The sequence below is a fragment of the Anguilla rostrata genome, chromosome 6 (genome assembly GCF_018555375.3).
Source record: "Anguilla rostrata isolate EN2019 chromosome 6, ASM1855537v3, whole genome shotgun sequence".
Lineage (NCBI taxonomy): Eukaryota > Metazoa > Chordata > Actinopteri > Anguilliformes > Anguillidae > Anguilla > Anguilla rostrata.
In genome coordinates, this window is record NC_057938.1 from 51,242,827 (window position 1) to 51,269,773 (window position 26,947).

Here is a 26,947-nt window from a genome sequence, read left to right on the forward strand (position 1 = left end):
CCCCACCCTTCCGGTGCTCCTCTGCGTCACAATGACACGGAAAGTCTGTGGGGGGGGGAAGAGAGAAAGAAAGAGAGGGGAATTTATTTTGAAGAGGACGTGGGTCCAGAGCTTTTTTCCCCACACTGCTGGCTGCCTGTTCTCCGGGCTGTGGGGCCTCCCCTTCCGCCACACGACCAATCAGATGCACACGGGCAGGTTCCACGGCAACGCCGAGCAGAGCTGCCAGGAGCTGCAATCCCACGCTCCACCTGTGGGGGGCAGCACTACACATTTACGGTTGTCCTCCATACTGTTCGTTAAGCTGATGGGGGGCTGCCTGCGTTCATAAAGCCCCTCAGAGCAGCAGTGCTGATCTAGGATCAGTTTTCCCTCAGACTGAATCCTAACCTCGTTCGTTACGAGCCGAGGGACGAAACTGTTCCTGGATCAGCGCTCCTCCTCTGGGGTGCTGAAACGCAGGCCCGAGCCCGGATTCGCCCGCTGGCTTTTTCGCAATTCCGGCACCAGATGGGGCGGGGGGCTTAGATGTGCTCAGCGCTCAGCCTCTCTCTCCTGCCCTCCTGGATTTGGGGGTCCTCTGGGGGGGGCCTAGCGGGCCCTTTCCGTGCCAGAACGAAAGATCAGCAACTGTTTGGGCAGAGGGCAGAGCCGGATTCCGCAGGTTTCCGGAAGCTTCCTCCGACAATCCCGGGGATTGTCTATTTTTTGGCTTTCTGTTTTGTTTATCTCCTCCTGTCAGAGTGCGAGGGTAAGTGTGAAAGCTTAGTCAAAGTCAAACTGAAGCTCAGATATTCTGTCACACTGCAGATATTTATATGATGTGATAAAAGTCTATGAGTGGTGCCTGGACTATTTTGTATCGCATGCGTTTCTGTGCAGAATAAAATGCATTTATATGTGCTTGTATAGAATGAAGATGTTCTTTTCTATTCAATCTCTGCATTTTATGAACTATTATCAAATTTTACCAGGTATCTGATCCATAGCAATTTTCTTAGCTGTCACCCGTACAGAATGCATGCTATATTTCAAGCGAGCCTATTCTGCTTAAAGGCATACTATGCGGGATTTTTACCTAGGAAAATATTACAAGACAACCATCCACTGTCATTACTGCGATACACTGGCAGTCTGTGTCTGTGTTCTCATCTGCCCAGTCCTTGCTTGTCTGCATGTGTTTGTTATTCTAAAAAAGTGTTTGGGACGTTTCTGGGCGTGGTCCTTATCTTTTTTCAGGTGTTTTTCAATACAATGTTAGGGAGATGCCGACATAGCTAGCCAGAGCGAAATATCTAGTTGTTTTGTTGGTGTGTGAGTGTCATTTTTGGGGTGCATGCGGGGTTGAAGGCAGAGATGTTTTTGATTGTTTAAGACAGGAGAGATGCAAAGGAAAACAAATCCTGCATAGTATGCCTTTATGTTAGCGATGTGTGCTTCCTGCACGGAAGCAAATATATACTGTTTCTACAGTGGCTTTCGCCATTAGCCTGGAACCCAGGCCCATTCAAATTATTATTATTGCAAATGGCAGTATTTGCCCGGAGTGGTGGAGCATGATGATTTGCTTAACAGCCTCGGTTCTTTCTCTCAGTGAGTGAGACCACTCGCCAACAAAAAAAAGATATATATATGAAGAAAAAGCGCACTCATTACTGAAGCAACAAGCTGAAAGGTTTGAAGGACCATTACTAGGCCCTTGAGCCCTTGGTAGCGCACTAGTGCTATCTCTGTATGGGTCCGGGCGCTAGGCTACTCAAGTCTTTGATCCACTGTGAACACGTTTGAGCACCACTGTGCCGGACCCCCTATATCAAACACATTTGGGGGAGGGGGGTTATGTTTGACTGAATTCCCTGCTTGTGCACCCCAGGTCTGGAGCCCTGTATCAAACCCACATTTAGGGGGTTTATGTTAGCCGAATGTGGGGCTACACACGCGCACAGCTGTCCTTTGTTCTTTCGCTATCTTTTCAGGGGACGATGAACCCAAACGGAAGGGCCAGGTGCTGACTCTGCTGGCAGAACAGGCCCTGCAGCACCATGACTACAAGGCCTCCTACATCCACTGTCAGGATCTGATGGCCACAGGTAACAGAACAGCATTGTGGGAAAGCGAGGGTGGATTGCTGGTGTTAAAGGCACCGCCCTGATTGATGCTCATTTCTGCTTTTTTTAAAACTATCTCTCTGCATGTTAACAGTCATCAGTCTTCACTTCAACACCAATATGAGGTCAAAGGCCATTAGTGTATAATATGTAAAAAAATATGCTTGTATACAGCATACATTAGGAGTTAAACTGATGTAATTTATTGATGTGCTGTATTGGACAGTTTTCCGGCTTCTCTTTTGTCATTCTCTGTGAATTTAAAAGCCTTGGTTGTCTTGGCATCAGAAAAACAGTAGTGGGTGCAAAGATGTCGTACCGTGCCCTGAATCTTGAGTTATGCTGAAGAGCCTTGAGCTTAACATCTCAAACCGCTGTTAAAAATGTCTGAATTACAGGTTTAACAAATTTTTCTACATTATGAGACGGGAGCCACGAGCTGGTTTTCGACGAGGGGGTCCCTCTCTGGGTAGGCCTTGTACCGCATAAGATGACAGGAGAATCCGCACGCTCCGTGCGAATCTCTGATCATAGTCGTAATTGGGCCTCCGTGGATGATTTCACCACGCTTTGAATATGCGCGCGAGCTTCCCCCAGTCTAATTGCCGTCGCCGTGCATTTACGGTGGCATGCAGAGTCTTGCCTCGTAGACTGACAGATAGCGGTGAAGAAAGAAGGAGGTTGAGGTGGAGGCGGGGGGGGGGTGGGGGGGGTTGGTGATGACAGTGTGATAAATGGCTTGTACCACAAACAGATGGGTGTGTTGGGGGGTGTAGGGGGCGAAAGTTGTTTGTTTGCAGTAGCATCCAGTGCTAAGCCAGTGGTTTCACAACAGAGAACTGCGGCTAAGGGCTACTCAAGGCTCCCTGGAATAGCACAGGGTCAGACTCTTGGGCTCGCTGCGTTGTGCTTTTCGTGCTTTGCGCTGGTTCTGCTCTCACCTGCTGAAATAGCCGACGGAGGCGCGGCGCCTTCGCGGCAGTCTGATGGGGAATTCGCGCTGGCATAGCGGTAACGGCGTTGTGTGGTCTCCCCAGGTTACGGCGCGGGGTGGCACGTGTGCTGCCAGCTGGGCCAGTGCGAGGGCTACCAGGACCTGCCGGCGCGCCAGGAGCTCATGGCCTTCGCCCTCACCCACTGCCCGCCCGCCAGTATCCAGAGCCTGCTGGCCGCCAGCAGCTCCCTGCAGACACAGGTGGGCTTTACGAGACCCCGCGTGACAAAACACACCGACAGAGCAAGCGCTGACAGGAAACGCCACAAGCAGCGCTAACAGGTGAAAGCATGCACAGAGTGACAGACGGCAAGACAGGGAAAGAAACACACCGAGCGAACAAAAAAGAGAGGACACACAGGGACACAGCAGGAACACACAGCCAGAGCACAAACAGAACAAAACAGCGGAAGCACACAGGAAACACACCGAGCAGGAACAGGAAACACAACACAGGAAGAACACACAGGAACACAGCACACAGAGCAGGACAGCCAGGAGAACGGCATGGGGACCAGAGCAGAGAAGCACACAGGGACACATGGGAAAAGGAAAAGCAGAACAGGAGAGCACACGGGGACACAGAGAAGGAAACACACAGAGAGGCGCAGAGCAGGAAACACACAGAGAGGCACAGAGCAGGAAACACACAGGGCCACAGAGCTAACTCTGCTGCAGGGCATGCAGACGGTTACTCAGCGTGCCACTTAATCACCATCACTTCAGCGTGAGTCATCGCCAGCTCAAGTGAATACCATCTGAACAATTACGCAGACAGCCTGCCGAAAGAAAAATAAAACACAGCTTGTGTCCTTCCTGTCTTTTGAAGGACACTTTGAGTGATGAGCATTTGCTCGTTGTTGCCGAAGATTAGAATGAAAAACATCAGTCATATATGCGGAGAAGCAAACAAACTTTACAGGTGATGTTGCAAATGCATGTGCCTTTATGTACAGTGTAGGCTTTCTTGTATTTTAACCAGTTGATTTACTGTAAGACACATACACACACACACGCACTCACACATGCGGAAGAGTTTTCTCCTTAGCCTGAAAATAGCTTTGATGTTCTGATTTCGAGGAACCCATCTCGCGCCTGCCAAAAGTGTGTGGGCACGGAAAGTACGATGACATGGCTGATACCAGGGCTTGCAGTCTCCTTCCAGAAAGATTTATCTACAGCCATGTCTGGCTCGGGGAAAAAGACATCCGGAATAATTCAGCTCTTGATGTAATGTGCTGGGAAGCCAAATAGGATATATTCAGATGCAGTAGTTTATTTGTATCTTCCACCTTTGAACAAATATGACCAGTACAAGTAATTAAATAATACTTTTTTTTTTATTTAAGAACTTTGCCATATTTTTGAGAAGCAGGGCTGTGGGGGGATATACTCGAGCCCTGGGACAAAATTATATTTTTACATTATTCTTGAGCCTGAGACAGTAATATTTACCACAAGTTCACAGACCATTGCGCCCCGCGCCCCCACCCCTCCGCCTACCTCCTCCAGGGTCCAGGACAGCGTACCCTGTTGTACCCCCCCCCCCTTTTCCCCCCCCAGCTTCCCGACAGTGGCCCTTTAGAGAGGCACAGTGCTCTCATACATTAGCTGAGTGCTCTCCTGTGTGGACTGGCTGCTGTCGCGTCCCCCCATAGAAGGGGAAATATATCCAATGCGAGGGAGTCTTTTTTTTTTTTTTTTTGCAATATTTTTTACTTTTTCCAATCTAGACGTTTCCAATTTCCAATGTTCCGACCGTTAAAATGATTTGTTTTCCGGCGTCTGGCTCGCCGGAGCGGGCCCGCGCACTTTTAGCGAAGCGAGCGAGCGACGGCGGCGGCTGCGGCGGCTAACAAATCGCCCCGGCCCGCGGGCGCGCTCGCAATTTATTTCGCGCTTAAATACCGGAGTGTTTCCGACACGAAGCGCAGAGCGCGAGCCCGAGCCCTACCTGAGAAATTAGCCCCGCGCAGACATTAGCTAGCGCCTGTCCTCCGCGGGCAGGTGCTTCCGCAGCTGTCTGCTGCTCCGGCTTGCGGTGAGTGGGAAACGAGGAGGTCGGAAACGCCTGTGAGAATGCTAAGCGATGAATTCGTGCTAATGGCACCAAGGAAGCCTTGGCTTAGCGCGAAAAGTCCTTGCGCTGCAACTTTCTCGCCGTGCCCCGGGTTTTTCCGTCGTGAGGCGCTTTCTGAAGGAACGGAGAGAGGAAAAAAAAAAATGCTTTTGAAAAACTGTGGACTTCCAGCAAATGTGCAGTCGGGCTTCCATGTGTACCGTTTTAATGTTATTGTTAACCCGCCATTTTAAAATGCCACGTTCTAGCCTGTCCCAACAAGCTCACACTTCACCCACACAACTACACACACACACATACACCCCACTACACACATGCACACATACACACAGACACCCACACACCCCACACACACACACACACACGCATGCACAAGCACATACGCACACACACCACACACACACACACACACAGACAGGATTGTCATGACATGTACTTTCCCTACCCGCATTGCTAATTGCATTTGACCAGACCAGGCCAATAACATCATTAACATAAGCATAAATGGTAAGATAATCAAGCCTCATTGTCATCTCAGACACAAGAGCTTCAATCAAACAGATTGAGAAAAGACTGCGGAAAAGGGCTGTGTTCTCTCCCGTGACATTATCATATCAAGGTTTTGCCACCAGCTGCGATGAATGGCAGCTCGTGAAGGAGCCGTTAATGATAATCAGGAAAATTGTCGTTTTGACTGTACTATTTTTCTGTTAAAGTGCTGTCGGAAGTGCAAAAACAACAAGTGTTTCTTTTGAAGAGTGCGGAAAAAAAATAACCGGATGGGACCATCAGTATGAGTAAATGCTACAATTTGCACATTATGTTCCATTATTAATCTTTTTTTCTTCTTTGACCAAATTGATTAATTAAAAACCGGTTAGAAGAATGCCCTGGAAAAAAAAGATTAATAAATATAAAAACGGGCAGGCAGTTTCTCTTCTAAGAAAAGAGTGCCCGGCAGCGAGTCATCTGGTGTGGGCCGCGATGCGATCACGGGGGAAACGGGCTGTGCTAGCGTGCTAACGTGCTAGCTCCGCGCCGCGAAACCGCTGGCTTAATTAGACGTTCCAGTGTCGCCGTTCCCGCCGTTACCGCCCCGGCTTTGAGGAGAGAGAGGAGTGGCGGGAACGGAGCGGTGTGAAATCCGAAAAGGTCGAGATTCTCGGCAAAGGGCCTTCGCCGCGGCGATCGTTCGTGACCAAATCTTCGGCCTCGCGGAATTTTGAATTCTCGAGCGCGGTCGCTGCGGGTGAGTTGTAAAAAAAAAAAAAGGAGGGAAAAAAGCACACAGAGAAGCAAAATAAAGATGCTAGATGCCGCTAGCAAGATTAGCACCTGTCCTAGAAAGTGTTAGAAAGTGCCCTAGAAATCTTATAAGCTGAATATTATTAGAAGAAGCAGGGTGCATTCAAATGAATAGTGAATTTTAAAGAGTGAGGAAAAGAAAATATGTGTGAAGAAAATATGTTCATAAATTCGACATTATATTATCACAATATCAGTGGGGGGGGGAAAAACTGTGCAGTGAAAAGTTAGTGTTAACCTAATTTTTAGGAATGAGGATTTGTACCACATGGCGTATTATGCAGTGCTGTGACAGGCTAAATTTACACGCTGGCGCAGTCAACTTTTGAGCCATAACTCCGCCATTTTGTTCATATAATCTTGTCGTTTAACCGCAGCGACGGTGCAAAGTTATTTGTCAGTTAGGCTTAGACACACCGCCAGTTCCTCCATCTTTTTCCGTGAGTCTGCCGAGCGGGGCCATTTCTTCATCTAGCATTTTCCGTGTGTTTAACGAGCGTTGCCTGCTGTTTGCTTAGTCTCCCTTCTTTGTTTTTCCACGGTCTTAACCTGTCTTTGAGAAGTTTACACAGCGCAGACTCAAGGATGTTCGTAGTCTCGACAGCTTTACTGCGTTGGAGAATTGGGAAGTGCTTTTGTGAGCCTCTCCTCCTTCTATGGTCATGTGATGTTGTTTGCCTAAACGGTGCACATAGGGAAGAGCTCAGGAAGATGCACAAATAACATGAGAAAGGCCTTAATTACCTCATTTATTATGCTGAAAAAGAAACTAATATTCTGTGACATTTTTAGAAATTAGGTTTTTAATTTTTTAAAACGGGAACCGAACGGGAAAGATTCTGTACTACGTTTTTTCCTCACCTGCAATTCAACCGCAGTTTAATTTTCTGGAAAGCACAGAGAAGAATCCTCATTTCACGGTAACTAATTAAATTCAAATCCCAATTTTTTTTGGGACGCTGCATATTTATCCTTTTTTTTTTTTTGCGAAACACTTTTTTTTTTGCGGGACACGTTAGTATTTCTGGCTCTTTCCTAATTGGAACAAACACCCGGTATGGGTGCGAACCTACCCCCTCCCCTACCCCCCCTACCCTCCGAAAAAAGCTCCCGAGGGACCCGTCCTTAAACTCCGCCGTGTTTCCGCGGCGGTTCGGAAGCGAGCGGCGTTCCAGTGATCTGGCCCCGAGTCGCGGCGGGAGGCGGGCGGCTTCCTGTGATGTCACCACCAAATAGCTACGGAGCCCTCTGAGAGGGGACACCGGTTTCCCCCGCAGCATGTGGACACTAAAGAAGAGGCGAGGGGGGGGAGGAGGGGGGCGGCGGGGGGCTCGTGCCGAGGGGGGTTTGGGCTCGGCCGACAGTTAACTCTGCGGCGGTGGGACTCTGGCTGTGCCGATCTCGTAAAGACCCATCGGAAGTCAACAGATGGCGCGGGGGGGGGGGGCGTCTCAGGAAAGCTTTTATTTAACCGTCCCGGCTCCGTTACGAGGAGCCCAGGCCAGGATGTCAACCCCCCCCAAAGGTCCCCAAACCTCCCCCAACCCCCCCGCGGTAGACAGGATTAATTAACGGGCTGAAATCGTCGCTCCTTCTCTCCTCCGTTTCTGTCCCCCCCGCGTGTGTGCGTGCGTGCGTGCGCTCGGGGGGAGGGGGGAGTGGCCCATTCAGCCTCACTGCGCTCCTGATGGGCCAATGAGCACGTGTCAGCCGCAGCCGTTCCGCTCCGCGCCGCGCCGAACGCGGGCCCGTCCGCCCGAAACCCGCCGTCTCTCGCTCCCTTCCATCGCCCGTCGCCCTAGGAATCGAGCGTGGCGTCGTGCCGATGACCCGGCTCGAGGGCCGGGCACCGTGTGATTATAAATGTCCGGAAGCGACTGTAAAACGCGGCTTAATTATACCGGGAATGTTAAAGAAAGAAAAGGTTTGGGTTTTTTTCTGTCATCCTCCTAGTTTCGGTTCTGCGGTGGGATCAGACGTTTCTTTAGCAGTTTACCGTTAGCCGTTTACCGCCTCCCCACGTCTGTTTGTTTCGTCCTTGGTGCTGGAATTTAAATTTAAACGCATGTCCAAATAAATGTATGCTTTTTTAAATCACAGTTTATATATATATATACACACACGTTTTATTTATCCTTTTTTGAAAAAGAAATGTTTTAAAAGATCTGTTAGCGGTTTAATTATATATGTTTTATAGCCTCTGAAGCAGGGTAAGAGTCATGATACAGGTTAACGATGTGCTTCCATTGTTGAAGATTCTTGAACCGGCGCATCGTTTTAAACTTCATTACTTTTTACTCTGCAGGCACAGTGTCTGCTTTCCCTTCTTTGGAGCTTCAGCTGCAGGAGACCGTTTTAATACTCAGTGCTGTCTCTCTCATCCCCTACCCTGTCCCTCTCTCCCACCCCCTACCCTGTCCCTCTCTCCCACCCCCTACCCCATCTCTCTCTCCCACCCCCTAACCCATCTCTCTCTCCCACCCCCTACCCTCTCTCTCTCTCCCTACCTTCCCTCTTCACCTACCCTGTCCTCTCTCCCACCCCCTACCCACTCTCTCACCTCCCTCCTCTCTCACCCCACCCCCTCTCCACCCCTCCTGTCCCTCTCTCCCACCCCCTACCCCATCTCTCCTCCACCCCTACCCATCTCTCTCTCCCACCCTACCCATCTCTCTCTCCCACCCCTACCCCATCTCTCTCTCCCACCCCCTTCCCATCTCTCTCTCCTACTCCCTAACCCATCTCTCTCTCCCGTCCCCTACCCCGTCTCTCTTTCCCACCCCTACCCTGCCTCTCCCACCTCTACCCCTCTCTCTCTCCACCCTTACCCTGTCTCTCTCTCCCCCCCTAACCCTCTCTCTCTCCCCTCCCTAACCCATCTCTCTCTCCCACCCCCTACCCCACTCTCTCTCCATCCCACCCCTCTCTCTCCACCCTACCCATCTCTCTCCCCCTCCTTCTCTCTCTCTCTCTCTCTCTCTCCCATGTTCCTAACAGATCCTGTACCAGGCGGTGAACTACCAGATAGATGCAGAGCCTGCTCAGGTGGGAGACGGACACAGCCGCCTGAACGCAGCTTCTGATGTGGTCAACCTGCAGGTCTGTCACGCTAAAGATGTTACGTCTACTTTACTTAAAAAAAATTTTTTTTTTAATAAATTATCTGAAATATCAGATTCCTCTTTTGTAATGTTGCTGTAGGAGTCATGCAAAGCACACTGGGTACTGGATTATGTGAAATTTGTGCTGTGGTAATATTATTTTGATCATTATTATCCTTGAAAGGCCAGCCCATATGGTCTTGTATTGTTCTCCTCCCTGCGTGTGTGTGTGTACTCTATATGTCTGGGTATTTGATTGATATTAAAGCTTTTTGTTGTGCTGGCTATGAAAGCTTGTGTGTGGAGCCTAAAAATAGAGTTCATGCGCATGTTTTTGTTTTACTTGCTTGCTTCAAATTAATTTACTCGCTGGAAGCTCTTTTCTCTGTAAATGATAATGCTGCAGGTCTGTGCTGCTCAAGGATGGACTGAGTCTACTTCCTGTTTATTTTTTCTTCAGCTGCAACCTCTGAAGTTCTTTGAAACTGACAAGGACGTACATGAGCCGCGAAGTCTTTCGTGTTTCAATTCGATTTTTTTGCTGCAGTGCTGTGTTTACGCTCCCCGCTTTGGAAAAAAAAAAAAAAGTTAGCTCAACCAACCCAACAGCCAATCGGAAACGACCTTCAATAATGTAACGCACCGACGACGATCGGCCTTTTCCTGTAAGCGGGTTCCTGTGGAACGACGGGGGGGGGGTGAAGAATGAGGGCTGATAAGGCGACTCGGAAACAGGCTGCGATCGCCCCGCAAAGCCAGCTGCAGTCACACAAGCGGAGGATGAGGACCGCTTTTTTTTTACTGGTCCGCTCACAGATGCCTATTAGGCGAACAATGGCAGCACCGCGAGCGGGGGGAGAACGGGCGAGCTGCTTGATGGCGCCGTGTCGCGCGTCCCTGAATTATGTTTTCCGTAACCCTATGAAACGCCATCGGCGGCCAGCGACCGGCACCGTAATTTGGGAACTATTGTTGTTTCCAGGGTGTAGTCACAGTTTGTTTATTTCAAAACCAATATGGCCGATACTCCAGGCCTGGCTCTATGGATTCTGAAATTTGCCACACAGCGGGCTTGATTGCGTTTACTTTTTATTTATTTAGCTGTATTTATTTCGTTCATTTTTATTTTTATTTTTTGGCTACCCAAACAATGAGTGTAATTACTCGTGTCCTTGTGTTCTTCCACTGTTGTGTAGCTGGTGCAACTGAGGTCAGGTGCTTTTCTTACAATATAACGGCTATGCCCTGAAGTATTCATTTCTTTTCTATAATGTTTCCCAGTCCTCTCAAAACCATTGTGTAAATTGATAATCTTTTTTAAAATGTATAAATAATTATAATTTCAAATATCATTAAAGTTTTATGAGGATATTAAGTTTTTAAATGGATAATATGAATATTTTATGGTTCATAAATATGCTTATCGGCTAAAGAGGCCAATTGTTTTATTTATAGAATTTTATTCCGTATAAGCTAGCCTAAAGATGCCAGGAGCTCATTTAAAATTTTATGCACAAGAAACTGTTTGGCATCTATTTGCTGCTTTGTGTGTGTTTTCCAAATAGATTATTTTAACGCGAATGAAGTATTGATGACCACTTAAGAAACAAACACAAACAAACGTTCCGCGGACCGTTCTGTAGGCGACGGGGAAAGAGCTCGCCGCCTGCGTTCATATTCCGGAATAGATTTTTAAAAGCAGTATTTATAACTGACGCCGCACGCAGCTCTGTGGCACGTGTAAATAGGCGCTATCTTCAGTTGGCGGGTTGTGGGTGTGATGTCAGACCGACCCGCCCTTTGGCGCAAGCTTGGCGGGTTTTGGGGGCGGGTGTGATGTCAGACCACCCCAGCTCGCGACTGACCACTCCGCCCCCCGAACGCTCGTTCTCCGCAGGCCGACGCGGACGCCGCTGGCGGTGGCGGCGGCGGCGGAGGTCGCTCGGCGGACCTGCTCAAGAGGACCACGGCCAGGACCATGGAGGTCATCTCCAACACCACGGTGACCACCAAGGCCGTGCTGCATGCCGTCAGCGACTCGCAGTGGTGGAAGACCTCGCTCAATTACCTCCGGCCTCTACATGTGAGAATGCCTTCACACAGTCATTAGACTACATACGGAATTTAGATGGAATTTTCTTCTTTTTTTTCATCTTGTGACATCATCATATTCTTCTAGCTTCTCTCGTGGAAACGGAATGTACTGCATATATGTATTCAAATAAAATATACTGTCGAGGCATTGCAGCGCTTCATAGAGTAAGGGGTGATGTACTAGTTATCGCCACTTGCAGATATTGCAATATACCTAATACAAACCTTGCTGTGAAATATATTAATAGTATTTGCCAAAAAAAAAAAATCCATGCATTTACAGCATATTGCAGTATATTTAATTTCCATAAGGGTAGATTTACAGTACTGTGTCATCCGTTTATATGGGGAGAAATAAAGTGGAGGAAGTCAGGGCGATAACCGTGTGTGGTAAAGCAGCCTCAGCCTGTGGTTCGGGGGTGAAGCTGCCTGCACGTGACATATTTTTAAAGCTTGTGAAATGCGTTGGGTACCAGCTAATGAGAAAACGGTTCTGCTGTGCCCAGACGTATCACAGATTCAAAATTTCCTCTGGTGGCAGCTTTACTGCACATCTTTTCATCAGGTGATTTCACTTGGAAGCGTGGAAGGTTCTCTGAGATGATTTGAGCGATCGCAAAGTGTGTCCGTTGGGCCTACAGCTACAACTACAACATTACAGCGACACTAGACCAAAGTACATACCCTGTGTGTATACGGTGGCATGAGAAAGGAGTTCCCGCATTTCTTCGATTTGTCCTTCTCAGTTTCCCTTTGTCTAAGATTACATTTTGTCTAAAGATAGGAAACCATTCAGTGTGACAAATATGCAATAATAGAGGAAATCAGGAAGGGGGCAAACACTTATCCATGTACACAGTGTACTGAAGTAGAGAGGCCTGTCCTGTTCAATTTATTTTAATTTTGTTTTATTGTATTTATTTATTTAGTTTTTTTTTTGGCTTTGCTAATCTCTCACAAATGGCTGAAAATTCCCGCTTCGAGCACATAGTGTTTGAGAGCTTTAAAAACCACCACAGGTCCCGAAAGCTTTGCCGAACAAGCAATTAAGAATTAATGCTTTGCATTTTTAATTGACTTGTTTGTTGAATATTTCACCGCGCGTTGTCGGGGAAAAATTGATTGCGGCCCAGAACTTCATTGTGTCCCGCGTGGGGGTGGGGGAAGGGGGGGGGGGGGCCAGAGAGGGACCTCTCAGCCCGAACGACCGAGACCAGACTGCCGCGTGGATTTATAAATATTTAACGCCACTTTATCTCTCCACAGGGTCAAGGACCCGGTTCTGTACTGAGGGGTCCATCAGGGGAGAACGCGGATCTGGAAAAACAAGGCTGTAACCCATTCTATGAAGCCCTTTTTGATAATCCCTATATTGATGAAGTAAGTAGTGAGCGTTTATTAATTATTTGCTACCGGGGGTCTCTTTTAGATGTGCCCCCTCTCCAGCATTTCACTTGGATGTCTCTGTAATATTTATGTTCTTCCGAAGGGGGGGAGGGGGGCAGGCAATCCCATCAAAGAGCCAACTGTATATATGGTTGTATTTATATTTAATATATTTTTGCATATTTTATTCTTTGAGCAAATCCTTTATATTTAATGCTGCACAATTTTTTCATTATGGCCAGTATTTATTTTTTTTATTTATTTATTTTTTTTCCCCCAAGCTGAAATAAATAATTTTACGCTGGCAATGGTAAAATTCGTTCTGCCTTTGAGGTTCATTATTGAAAGTGGCTAACTGTTAACTCCTGGATGTGTACTGAGAGAATGGGCCCAGTTGAAAGTGAAATTGATTTCTCCCAATCAATTCAAAATGTGTCAGTGTGGTTAATTTTACTAATAACGTTTGTGACAATGTGCTGCGCGGCGTACCCCAACCGAATCCCCCCGTAGCGACAAAGGCAATTTCCCTAAGTTTGGCCCACAGTCAACAGAAGCAACACGTATTTGATTTTCAAAAACTGGATACATTTTACTTGAAAAATACTGGCATAATTGGGGTCGGAATATGTCCTTCGGTCATAATCCTACTGGAATATCCGACTGGTCGAAGGATTCTCCCTTTGGCAGTGCTGAAGGTGCCGCTTCGAGTTCACTTTGTAGCCCAATTGAGAGTAACGCTGAGAATTCTTCTCAGAGTAGCACAAAGGGAGTTTAAGGAACACACTGCAGGCTCTCTTTCTCCTCCTTTGTTGGTAGCCGTTATTGTTTCAAGGCCTTTAAAGTAGCACACTCAGCGTGAGAAGGCTGTAGGCTGTGGAAAGTATACCGGTCATGACCTCTTTACGAGAAATGAGCAGCTAATCCCAGCTAGCAGGGAATTTCACCCTGTTTCAGAGTTTAGATGTTTTCTCTTTCTTTCTTTTTTCTCTCTTTTTTTTTTTGGATGTGACTTTTTGCATTGACCAATCTCGGTCTGCGGACTTGGACTGATTGAAAATTAGCGGTTTCAGTTGGAGAGGGTAGTACACAAGCACTCCCCCACCACACACACATACACACTCGCACACTCTCACAAATCTCATGAACCACTACAGAAGATTACTCAGTAGTTTTATCCTTTCAAGGGAGGGTGCAAGTTCTGAAAACAGAGGGTGCTAATAATTTTAATGCCTTTTTGAGAGGGAAAGTTATTACTTATCAAAAACAAAATAAGTTTGGCCGAACAGTTTGTATTAGTAATAATATAAGTGACTGGGTAGGGCTAACCGAATAGGCTGCATGGTTGCCCGGGCGATTACCACTTGAATATATGATTGGTCCTCCATTGTATAGCTTTTCTAAAGAGGCTGGTGAGCAGGAAATGAAATATTAATGGTAGGGTGCCTCCGCGATTAGCTCTACATTTCATATATCTTGCATTTGCAGTTTGAAAGGAGAGCGTGTCGATTGTGCAAAGGCAGTTTAATTGAGTTCAGTCTGGCCCTTTCCATCTAATATGTTTTTGAAAACCGTAATTTGCATTAATTGCTGTAATTACAGTCGCTCATAAAATATAACAGTCGTCGGCTTCACTTTCGTTATTAAAAAATCTATCAATTACGATACCTGCCGAAATTAAAATCGTCGAACCCGTGGGGATTGCGTTCTCAGCCCCACGCGCGCCTTCCTGTCTTAATTTACCTTTAGTGACGTTTTCATAGTATGGAAATTACGCCTTCTCTGCGTCCCCGGAAGCTTCGCCGAGACAGTGCGAGAGCCGGGCGTTGCCCCAGCACCAAGAGCGAGGCCGGCAGCTCTGTCGGCCCCAGCCGAAGGTGAGCCGCCGTCGTCGCGTTGCGGCCCCTGCCCCCGACCGAGGGAGCGCCGTGCCGACGCAGAACCCGTTTGGGTAGCTAACGACTCTGTTTTTTTTAGTGTTGTTTTTGGGTTTTTGGGCAGCTTTATTAGACAGTACGGTGTAGAGAGACAGGAAGAACCAGGAGGAGAGAGAGAGAGAGGGAGAGACGTGCGACAGAGGTCGCGCGGTCGGACTCGAACCGCCGACGCCGCGGCTCGCGACGAGCGCGCGCCAAGCGCCCTACGGGCTGCGCCACGAGACGCCCCCTAGCTCGACGTGTTGAGCGGGGTGCGCCTGTGCTCGGGACTGAAAGATGAATCCTGTCTGAAAAGGTGAAACACAAAAAAAAGGGGGAGCCGTCTCTTCCCTGGACATGGAGCGCTGGACTCCCTCTCCCGGTGCCGGCGGCGCTATCGTTTGTTTATGACTTTATTAAGTGAACATAGCAAGTGTGCGGCGCTGTTACGAGGGGCCAGATGGGCTCTTTAGCGGAGGCTGCTCGAAGGACGCGGTTCGAGAGGAGCCGTTCGCGAGAGAGGAAACGGCAGAAAAACAGATGCTGTGAGGAAAAAAAAAAACTGCGTAGCTTAACCCTTTGGACAGTAGGGTTTAGTTTTTGGAATTTTTTTACCCCCTACATTTTAAGTCTAGTGTTCTAGAACTCAGTTGCTTTCAATTGACGGTAGCGATTGTTGCATCAGCATTAGAATGTTCAGTTACGAACATTCTAGTCACACGTATTTGTGATCTCGCACCTTAAAGGGTTAAATGAGATGGGTCCAAGCTGTGTTCTATCGGTACTCCACCTCCTGAGTGGGATCTGCGCCGACTGGCAACCCAGAATAAGAAGTGCCTTTGACACGCTATGCTAAATGCTCCCCGTTGGGAAATCTGGCCACCTAACGCGGTCAGCGTCGGAGTGAAGTTTACGACCGGCCTGGCCGAGCTCAGTTCGGCAGCCATTTTGTCCGTATTATTCTAATCAGCCGTGGCTTAGACCCCATTAAAGGCGTGCGTGCGGGTCGAACGGTTCGCGGCGGTTAAGTGAGGTTTATTCCGTGAGGAATCTGTACCGACAACATTCCGATTTGTGCCTGGCGGTCCGAGCGGCCCAAGTGCGGGCGTGGCCCGTCAGGAAAGGGGATTTCGGCGTGTGCAGTTTTTTCGGAGGGAAACACGCGCACAAACTGGCCAATCGATTGCGGTGCGGAGAATTTTGAATACCGGCGCTTGGCGTGCGGCGTCAGCGGCGTTGCGGACGCGCATGCATACATGCATGAGAGCCGGAGACCTGAAATTAAATTTGATATATTGGACGGCGCGTCGAAACGGCACGCCGGAGATTTAAATAGCGGTCGTGTCAGCGTCTCACTGCCGCTGCAGCTCGCCTGCGTACCGGAAAACCCCCTCGTGAATAATTTCCCGATGTTTGTGCCGTCCTCCCGCGTGTGTGTACCTAACAAAACACATCTCAGACAAATTATCGTTTCATTCAAATGCGTCTCCGTACGACAGATACGCGTTTGACGTTGGCTTTATTAAGGCGTTCCATCACGGTGTTAAATCTTGAGCTCGGTAGTCCGATGCATTGCATTACAGCACGTTGCGTTCGGTTAGCGGACGCTGTTAGCCGCAGTGACGTGCAGCGTGGCAGAAACATCGGTGCGTTCGTCTGATGGATATGAGCAATGGCGCCAGACTTGGATCACCACATCCGTACACACACCAGGGAGTACAGTACATGACTACATCACTAAAGCACTAACGCAAAATAGCTCTGCTCTGCTACGTAAGAACCTATGTATCAGCAGAACCTTAAAAACTAATTCTGGATACATACGGATTGCGTCCATAACAATCCCTAAGGAAAAAACCTGAAGGCCAGGAATGGACACCAGATACACAGTGAAATAATTTTTACACACACGCAAATGATAAATCAGAACAGGACCGTACATACACTCTTAAGAGTAGATTTAACACTGGACAGTTTACCGTGTAGAGTCCTGCCTGTTGGACGAAGCCATAGAGGACGAATGAAAAACAAGTTGTTATTCATAAAAGGGGGCTCTTGTTTTGGATTTAGTGGGAAACCTGGACGTTTATGCCATTCTGATTCATGTTTAACAGTACCCTGAAAATAATCAGCTAATAATAATCCTATTACATATTTTGAATTATAATTATGGCGTTCAAGTGCTAAATCAACACTCTTATCACAGCACCCGTTAACAGCTGTCAATGTTAAATCAACTTTATATACTGTATATAAATGCACAGATGGATGTATATACAGACTCGAATAAAACTCAAGCTTGTGGTGAAGTGGCACTGAACCTTTTTACTGCGCTAATTTCCCCAGATTGATGCCGATGCTGTTAATGGTGTCCATCTGCTGTGCGATGGGCGCGGACCAGCTCCTCTGACTGCGTTCTGACTGCGCCCGCTGCATTCACAGAGAGCGTGAGCGCACACGCACAGGCACGCGCACGTGTTCACAGAGAGCGTGAGCGCGCACGCACAAGCACACGCACGTGTTCACAGAGAGCGTGAGCGCACGTACAGGCACACACACGTATTCACAGAGAGCGTGTGCGCACGCACAATCACACGCACGTGTTCACAGAGAGCGTGTGCGCACGCACACATGCACACACACGTGTTCACAGAGGGCGTGAGCACGCACACATGCACACGCACGTGTTCACAGAGAGCGTGTGCACACACACATGCACACGCACGTGTTCACAGAGAGCGTGAGCGCACGCACAAGCACACGCACGTGTTCACAGAGAGCGTGTGCGCACGCACAAGCACACGCACGTGTTCACAGAGAGCGTGTGCACACGCACATGCACACGCACGTGTTCACAGAGAGCGTGCGCACACACATGCACACGCACGTGTTCACAGAGAGCGTGTGCACACAAGGCACGCGCACGTGTTCACAGAGAGCGTGTGCGCACGTACAGGCACGCGCACGTGTTACCAGAGAGCGTGTGCACACACACATGCACACGCACGTGTTCACAGAGAGCGTGTGCACACACACATGCACACGCACGTGTTCACAGAGAGCGTGTGCGCACGTACAGGCACGCGCACGTGTTCACAGAGAGCGTGTGCGCACGTACAGGCACGCGCACGTGTTCACAGAGAGCGTGTGCGCACGTACAGGCACGCGCACGTGTTCACAGAGAGCGTGTGCGCACGTACAGGCACGCGCACGTGTTACCAGAGAGCGTGTGCACACACACATGCACACGCACGGCCGGAGGCTGCAGTTTTGACGCTCGCGAGCCGACGCCTCTGACGGCCGCCTGTTTTCACTCTCGGCCACTTAGGCCCTTTTGCGTTCGGACGTTTTAAACGTAGCCTTAATTCCCCTCAGCCGCCATTTGTCGACCGGTTAGCGGCGAGGAAGATAAAAGCGGGAAAACGAGTTGGCGTCGCTTGCCGCAGATTAGAGGAGACGCGGTGGCGCGGAGGTGCGGAGCGAGGCCCGTGTGATATTTACACCGAGCTTAATTTATTTCGGCCCTGGTATTTCCTCCGGAACGATCCGTCTTCCTGATGTGCAAACGCGGGCGAAGACGTACGTCCGGAAGAGAGGGATCATATTGATTAATTAATGCGCGCGCGGGTGCGTCCGTGGCGGCGGTAAATAATGCGCCGGGCTTCGCGATACGAGAGAGATAGTCGCCAGTCAAAATATCAAGGCGGCGCTGGGGAAAGATGGATCGTTTTTAACGGAAGAATCGATGGCGACCCCTTGGCTCGGAATGCAAATGGCCGACGGGGGGAGGAAAAAAAAAAAAAAAGAGCGGGGTTTATTTCATGCGGATCCTGACTCTGCCGTTCCGGGGAATAACGTTCCTTTAAAGTCACCTTCCCCCCCCCCTCAGGAGGAAGTGCGGAGGAATGCGGAGAGAGAGGGGACGGTGCGTCCAATCAGAAGGCCCGGATCTCAGTCCGAAAGGCCGCGTCGCTCAGCTGATTTCCACGGCCTTGTGCATCTTGACAGAGCACTATTATCTTAGCTTGAATGTGATGCGCTGGCTTATTTATTGTTGATCAGCTCGTATAACAAGCGCTCATTAAACGGTAATAATTTGTGATTTATTGAGCGTTCCGTGCGTGCGCTCAAGCACTTATTACCTGATCAGGCAGGAGCCATCTGTCTGCGGGCAGCACAATAGACTCTCATCACCCCACGGCCGTGGCCTTCAGTGTGAAACTCCACTGTGACAGTGTCCCTGCGGCTGGATTTGTGTGTGTATGTAATGTAATGTAATGTAATGCGCTGGTCCCTAGACTGGATGTGTGTGTGTATGTAATGCAATCTAATGTAATGCCCTGGTCCCTAGACTGGATGTGTGTGTGTATGTAATGTGATGTAATGTAATGCGCTGGTCCCAACACAGAAGTCAAGTTGCATGGTCCCTAACTGGTGGTGTGTGTATTATGTAATATAATGCGCATATGCTATGTGCCACGACAGTCAGCGGGCGGCAAGGTGAGTAAAAGCGTAACGCGTTTGTTGCGACGTGGCGCGCTCGCGGAGAGAGAGCCGATGCATTTTTCATGCGAGACGCGCAGCAGGGCTTACCGCAGGGACCTGCTGCGGCGCGCCGTTGCCACGGTTATTAGGGGCGGCGAGATTCACGGGCGGCGGCGGCGGCGGCAGGGACCGCTGCGCACGGCCAGCTGGAAAAGCTGCAGTCTCAGCCCCCCCTGTCGCCCCCCCTCCCCCTCCCCCTCCCCCTCCCCCTCCCGCTGCCGTGGCTCCCAGACCCAGAAGCCTGACCCGGCATCTTTTGGCCGACTTCCCAACCCCCGACAGCACCTCTGGGCTCTCACGGGGGGGGGGGGGAAGAAGGGGGGGTGGGGCAATGACGCAGAGTCACTGCGCTACTGTGCGTCCTAAACGCGGCATGCGTTCAGTAGGAGAGTTCTTTTGAACTCTATTTTCGCACACACACACACAGACACACACACACCCCTTCCCTTCCCCCCTGCTTACTGGCCGTCCCGGTGCATCTTGGGAGATGCGAACCTGAAGTCCTCCCTCCTGTTTTGTTTTTTTTAAAGCAACCCCCGCCCTGGGCCGAGGACCCCCCTAGGAGAGCAGCAGTGCTTACTCGCTTGGCCAGGCTTTGATTAAAGCTTCGCCACGCTGTCCCGCGCCCACACTGGGGCGCTTGTGGGTTTTTTCCATCCCCGGCTCTCTGAAATGCACCTGGACGGGTTTTTCTTCCGGAGCCCGTTGTGTATTTTTAGTGCGCGAATGTAAAGGTTAGGGTTGATAAACGTGTGGTCGTCTGCGACTGCTCCCGCCCCCCCCCCTCCTCCCACCCATCCCCCACTCCCCGTCGTTTGGCTGGAAGGAGTGGGTGAGGAGTGATAATGGAGAGAAAATGCTGATGGAAGATGCTCAACTCATAAATTCATAAATGCAAAGGCCATTTGTAAATGCCTTTCTGCGTGTTTTTTTTTCTCCTCCTTATTCTCTCTCAGGCTCTGTCTGTGTCTCTTTCGCCCTCTCTCTCCCCCCCCCTCTCTCTGTCTGTGTCTCTTTCTCCCTCTCTCCCCCCCCCTCTCTCTCTCTCTCTTTGTCTGTCCTCTTAACCTTTTTGAACGCTTTTATTTTCTCCCAGTCGATGTTCTCCTATTACTTAACGCAGGTGGTGCTGGGAGCTCAGCTGTGCGGTCGCGGCCTAACTTACCTCATATAGCTGAGCATAAGCACCTGTGTCTGGGAAAAAAAAAAAAAGAAAGTGCCCTATAAATGAACAGCCGTCACTGTGTTCCTCTGGGCCTTTTGGCTGATATGCAGGTTGTTAGTGCTCTTGAGTGTCACTCCATGCCGCCACCCAGCTAATTTCAGCTAAGCGGCGCAATTTTGTCCATTAGCCGAGTATTAAAAAGCAGTCGATTTATGAAAATGCCTACGAAAAAATTAAAAAGTCCTTTTACGCTGTCATTATTTCGCGCTGCGGCGCCTGTTATATCGTTAAATAATGTTCCGTCGGTTCAGGTGAGATTCAAAGTGACCTTCGTCTCGCGCGCTTAGCCAAATGAAGCTAAATTTTGTTTTCAGGGAAATGTTATGCGCTCGCTAATCCGCTCATTACGGCTGGTCACATTATAGCACGTCTTTAATGAACCCCTTCCGTGGCCTTTAATAGCATTGGACTGGTCCAGCTAGCGGCTATTAGTGACAAAAACAACAGCACTGAATCACTGGGTTTTAAGAGGTGTTAGACGGAAGGAAGGGGACCTTTGGATCCTGGATTTTTCTTAGTATTTCCTTGTCTGTGTATAATTTAGCATTGTCGCATATTAAAGCGTAGGCAGCACATCCGATATGCACGCAAAACCGAGTTCCTGTTTTGAAGAATAGACTGCGTTTGGATCAGTCGACGCCAGATCTGTCAAATTGGAGCTGCGTCGGGCTGTCATCGTAGAGTCTGTGTCAACGAGTCGTGCTAGCAACGTTGTCATTTATTTCTCGTTTCCATCTGCAGCTTTGAAAGTAGAATCAGAACTGTAAGCCGTTCATTCCAACAGGCGACAGAGGAGGGTCTATTTGGCCAAAATTCAGGAGGAATGTTTTTTTTTTTTTTTTTTGCTTGTTTGTTCCGTTTGGTTTTTGGTGGCTTGTTTTGTTTTGGTTTTTTTTGGCTCGCTCTGGATGTCCCTACGGGGGGGGGTTGGGGGGGTGTGGGGGGACCCCCCAAGGGAGCTCTCAGAGCAGCTGTGTCCCGCGTTAGCAGCAGATTAATGAACTTCCTCCCGTGTCCGCGGGGAACAGGAAGTGAGGCGTCGGGTCTCGGGGCACGACGGCCGCCTCTGAGTTCGTCTCCGGGCTGCCAGCCGTCGGCGCCGCTCCGGCTTTCGCTACCGGCGCGAGCCCGTCTCTCTCCGTCACCCTCGTCTCTATATCTCTCCGTCCCCTCTGCTCTTATTACTCTCCGCACGCCTCTGTCTCTTTATTATTCGTCTCCTTCTTCTGTTCTCTCCCCCTCTCTCTCTCTGTCTGTCTGTCTGTTTTTGTTTTATCTGTCTCCCTCTCTGTCTCTCTCTCCCTCTTCTCTCTCTCTTTCTCTCTCTGTTCTCGCTCTCTCCTGTCTCTCTTCTCTCCCCTCTCTCTCTCTCTCTCTCTCTCTCTCTGTCTCTCTTCCTCTTTCTCGTGCTCTCTTTCTCTCTGTCTCTGTTCTCTATGTCTCCCTCTCTCTTCTCTCTTTCTCTCTCTCTCTCACACACACGCTGTCAGGCTCCTTTCACCTTGGTTCGGAATAATTTTATTCCAACTTCGCAAATTATTAACACACAGGAAACTTTTCATTGCTTTGACGGAGGTGCACCTGGATTCAGTCGGTACATTAAAAAAAAAAAAAAAAGCTATTTTACCTTGAATTATTTTTTTTATTGTTTCTCGACTAGTGTTTGGAAGATTGCCTTATCTCTGCGTGGCTCTCTGTCTGTGCAGGAGGCTGCTTTATCTGTTTGCAAAGCGTAAAACTAATTCAGTCTGAATAAAAATTGCCATGGCCTGGTTGATTGGGTTGATTTGAAAAAGACACGTCTAAATTGTCTGCAGGCGAAGGTTTGTGAACGTGAACTTTGGGTTGCTGGTTTGAGTCCAGACAAATGGATAATGGCAGAAAGTAGCTCCCAGGGGGCATCGCTGCCATAGCGGTACATTGGAGCACACTGGGAGCAGATTAGGTCTCCTGTGTGTCCCGGTGCATTCTGGGAAAGCCACGGAACGTTCTGTATCAATCCTCTTCCACCAATCAAATCCACTGTGGCCTAATATGAGTCTAGTAATCAGTCACCTCCACGGGAATTGTGTGAATTGTGTCATTGGATAATTTGCACCTGATTCAGGGAAGAGTTTTTATTTATTTATTTATTTATTTATTTATTTATTTATTTATTTATTTATTTATTATTTATTTATTTATTTATTTATTTATTTATTTGCTCTATTTAAGGGAAAAAGCAGCGAGCTTCGAGAACCTTCATTTCCTCACGACACCCATTATTTTCAGCCAGGAAGTGGCTTGTTCTTTTCGACAGGGCCGCCCTTGTTGAAAAGCAGGAGTTTGAAAGGCACCGGGCGTCTGACGCCAATTCCGGTTTCCTGAGCCGTTTGTGCTGTTCTCAAAGTGGCCGTTATTTCCTGAGAAGGCCCCCGCGGCTCTTTTGTTGCGGCGGACGTCGCGCTGCGCAGACGCCCGTCCCGCTGCGCAGACGCCCGTCCGGAGGTAATAACTGCGAAATATTCATTTGGGTTTTTTTTTTTCTTTCTCTCTCTCTCTCCCCTCAGTTCTCATTCAGCTGGCGTCTGACGCTCTTCCTAAGGACCTGACGCTGGCCTTGGCCTATTTGCTCGCCCTTCCTCAGGTGAGCTTCCGCCGTTATATTTGGAAAAGGGGGGAAAAGGAGGCGCTCCTGTGTCTCCTGCGGACCCTCTGAGCTTAGGGCCTGTTACTGACGCAGAGTGGGACAGGGCCACGTTTAAAAGGTCGTTTGAAAGTCGGAAAGTTCCCTCGTTTGAGCACACTGTTTTGTTTTGTTTAGGGTTATTTTTTGCCGTTTGTTTTGTTTGAGGGTTTCTGCTTAATTTAGCTCACCTGGGGCATAACTGTTTGTTATGCTAAATGATCTGATTACTCCTAACCCATATACACTTTTACATGTTATCATTGCTGCTACTAATACTACCGCTAATAATAATAGCAAAAATAATAACAAAAATAATATTTGCAGTAATAGGGATGATCCCAGCAAACATTCATTGCAAATATATTTAGATTTTTGCAAAACTTTGCTTTGCTGATGATATGGTTTGCACATCTTCTAGTAAACTGAGCCAAGTATATCAAGTGCGTGGGTGTTTCCATTCTTTTGATGGCCACCAATTCATACTAGCATGAAATGATCAATTATCAGCGGTGTCAATATCCACACATGTTCATTTTGTGTACTGAATTAATGCGTAAATAATGTCATCTCTGGTCCCTCTACGTCCTACAAACAGAGATGGATGGGCGTGTGTACTGAGAATGATTCGATATTGGCTCCTTTAAAATGTCACTGTCTTAAGCCCGATGAAGTATGAGAAATAATCTGCTCTAAATTCAGTCGGGTGGGGGCGGGGGGAGGGGGGGGGGGGTTGAGGCCTTGATTGATTTGGCACAGAGAGACTCAACTTAATTTAGTCTTTATTATACTGTTGCACTTCAGTGTTGACGCGCATACACACATACACACGCACGCGTGCCACAAACGTACAACGCGAGAATTCAAATGTCACTTAACCGCAGTTGATCACGTTTGCGATCGCTCTTTAGAACGAACCAAAATGGCCGCCCCCGGAGTTCGGCTTCCCCTTGACTGAACATCGATTTTATGTACACGCGCTGCGTTGAGACCTCCGCGTGCGTGTTTACAAATTGAAACGCTTGTAATATTGGCTTTATGAGTTTAAAATGAGAGATTTTCATTTTTTTGGACATTTGAAAACACTTTTGGGAGTGCCGTGTTTGCTCTTGACGTCTTGCGAGGGTACGAGTGATGCATCTTGATCATCTTCGTTCTTTTATGAAAAGAGCACTCTGTCCAAGGAACAGATATTGTGTGTTTTTTTTTTTTTAGTTTTATTACGGGAAAATGTATTACCAGAAATGTATGAAATGTAATACACAGGAAAATTGTAGTCATAAGGGGAAATGAAATTGAAAGTAAGGGTATTTACTTTCCCAAAAAATGGTAAGTTGGGGCACTACCCTGGAGTTCAGTTACCTACACCCCAGGGCTGCTCTGCCTCATTCTCTGAGCTCAAAGAGCCCTAAAGCCGAAAGGCTGCGTACCTTAAACATTAGCTTAAGCACATATTAGCATTAGCTTGGCACATATGAGCATTAGCCTGGTGCATACAAGCATTAGCCTGAGCAGATATTAGCATTTGTTTGGTACGTATGTGCATTAGCTTGGCACATATGAGCATTAGCCTGGTGCATACAAGCATTAGCTTGAGCAGATATTAGCATTTGTTTGGCACATATAAGCATTAGCTTAGCATGTATAAGCATTAGCTTGTCGCGTATAAGCATAAGCTTGGCACGTGTGTGCAAGTTTACGTCCATGGGTCCGCCTGGACAGGGGTGAGAATTATAGTGCTACGCACAAGCACATGCACACACACCTGCGTACATGTACAGTACACGCGCACACACACACGCTATACGACTGGCTCGTCATTTCCTGTTTGTGAAGCGTGCCGCGATTATAGCCGAAGGGTGCGGCTCCTGTTCCGAGCGCCAAGTGCCTTTATCTCCCCGGTGCCTGCGGAGCAGAAATGGATGGTGACTGGCCGTGTCTGGCCGGGTACGTATCGCCACTTGTCTTGGGGGAAGACTAATTTATATTCTGATTTAGGTCCTGGACGCCAACAAGTGTTTCGAGAAGCAGTCTCACTCGGCCCTATCGCTGCAGCTGGCCGCGTACTATTACGCCATGCAGATATATGCGCGGCTGGCTCCCTGTCTCAAGGACGAATGTCACCCACTCTACCGGGTAAGTGCTCGACGTGCCAGCGTGCTCTCTCTCTCTCTCTCTCTCACTTTCTCCGAATGTCTCTCTCTCTCTCACTCTCCTCTCTCTCTCCTCTCTCTGGTGTTTCTCTCTCTCTCACTCTCCCTCTGTCTCTCTCTCCCTCTCTTTCCCTCTCTCTGTCTTTCTCTCTCTCCCTCTCCCTGTCTCTCTCTCTCTCTCTCTCTCTCCTTCCTTTTCTTTCCTTTTTTTCCCGAATGTCTGTTTTGATGCGCGAGTGTTAATTCTGAAGCGGACAGAAAGCCACCCGTCGTCCTCCGAGCGCGTGTGTGTGCTCCGGGCACGCCGAATTGACCTTGAGGAAGACGGCGAGCGTGGGAAGGTCGTGATGAATTGTCGCTTCGCTGTCGGCGGTTCGGTCTCTTCGTCACGTCGGCGTGCTGATCCGGCCTAGTCTGCTGCCGTGGTCCTCCTACGCAACGGGTTAAGGATTTATGTGATGTCAGAGGAGCTGTTTGCTGCTTTCTGCACGTGTGTGGGGTGGGGTGGGTGTGTGTGTGTGTGTGTGTGTGTGTGTGTGTGTGTTTGTGTGGTGTGTGTGTGTGTGTGTGTATGGTGTGTGTGTGTGTGTTTGTATTTGTGCGTGTGACTTCAGCAATGTTTTGTGGAAGAAAAAAAAACAGAAATTCTGTAAGTTTGTACATTTAAACGTAAAAATTCAGTTGTTGTTTTTTCAGCTGGTTCTACTAACATCACAAACTGTGTAAGCTTTCCGCGCGCTGATGTAATAACTGTACCGCAGCTTGCCATAGCAGGAGCAACAGTTATATCTTTTATCCGTGGTAAGAAAACGGTATGTTTATCTAAGGCTGAAATATTTTCCCTGGGCGGCCTTAGCACAAACTCTCAATAAAGACCGCGCCTCAGCATTGGAGACGTCTTCGCAAATCCTGCGTTAATTCTCCAGGAATCGCAGTCGAGGAGCAGAAATCGCTCCGTTTTGTCGTTCCTCCCTTTTCTGATGTCATGTGCGGGACCGGCTTTTCACTGCCCGCCTCTGATGTCATTACTGCTGTTTGTGTAGTTTTTTTTTTTTTTGTTCTGCGCTTAAACTGCAGCTTTCAAACATGAAACGCCGGCACATCAATATGCACATAAAAGCTTTGTTAGGGATCGTTTTTTTTTTCCCGGAGATTTTATTAAGAATTACCCATAATGTTCTGGCGATTCATCCTCTTCCGTGAGGGACCTTGCGTCACTCGCTGTGTGTTTTCGGGCTGGCGCTTCAAACCGGATTCGTTTCAAAGAGGCTTCTGACGGACTGCGACGTTCCGTACGCCGCGCGCTTCAAACGAGCGCCGCCTCAGGAGAGAAAAGAAAAGAAAAGAAAGCGAAGAGAGTTCCGCCATTTTCTTCTTT

The 26,947-nt window shown here is 48.6% G+C and overlaps 1 protein-coding gene across 1 annotated transcript in view; it reads left to right on the plus strand.

Annotated features, from left to right (window-relative positions):
- Positions 1-26,947, plus strand: part of nbas (NBAS subunit of NRZ tethering complex) — a 178,911-nt gene that overhangs the window by 67,044 nt on the left and 84,920 nt on the right. The window contains exons 33-41 of the mRNA XM_064340412.1: positions 1,977-2,090; positions 3,146-3,303; positions 9,485-9,586; positions 11,486-11,671; positions 12,949-13,062; positions 14,023-14,056; positions 14,217-14,300; positions 23,295-23,377; positions 25,415-25,552. Coding sequence (XP_064196482.1) covers positions 1,977-2,090; positions 3,146-3,303; positions 9,485-9,586; positions 11,486-11,671; positions 12,949-13,062; positions 14,023-14,056; positions 14,217-14,300; positions 23,295-23,377; positions 25,415-25,552 — 1,013 coding nt within the window. The remainder of the gene's footprint in view (positions 1-1,976; positions 2,091-3,145; positions 3,304-9,484; positions 9,587-11,485; positions 11,672-12,948; positions 13,063-14,022; positions 14,057-14,216; positions 14,301-23,294; positions 23,378-25,414; positions 25,553-26,947) is intronic.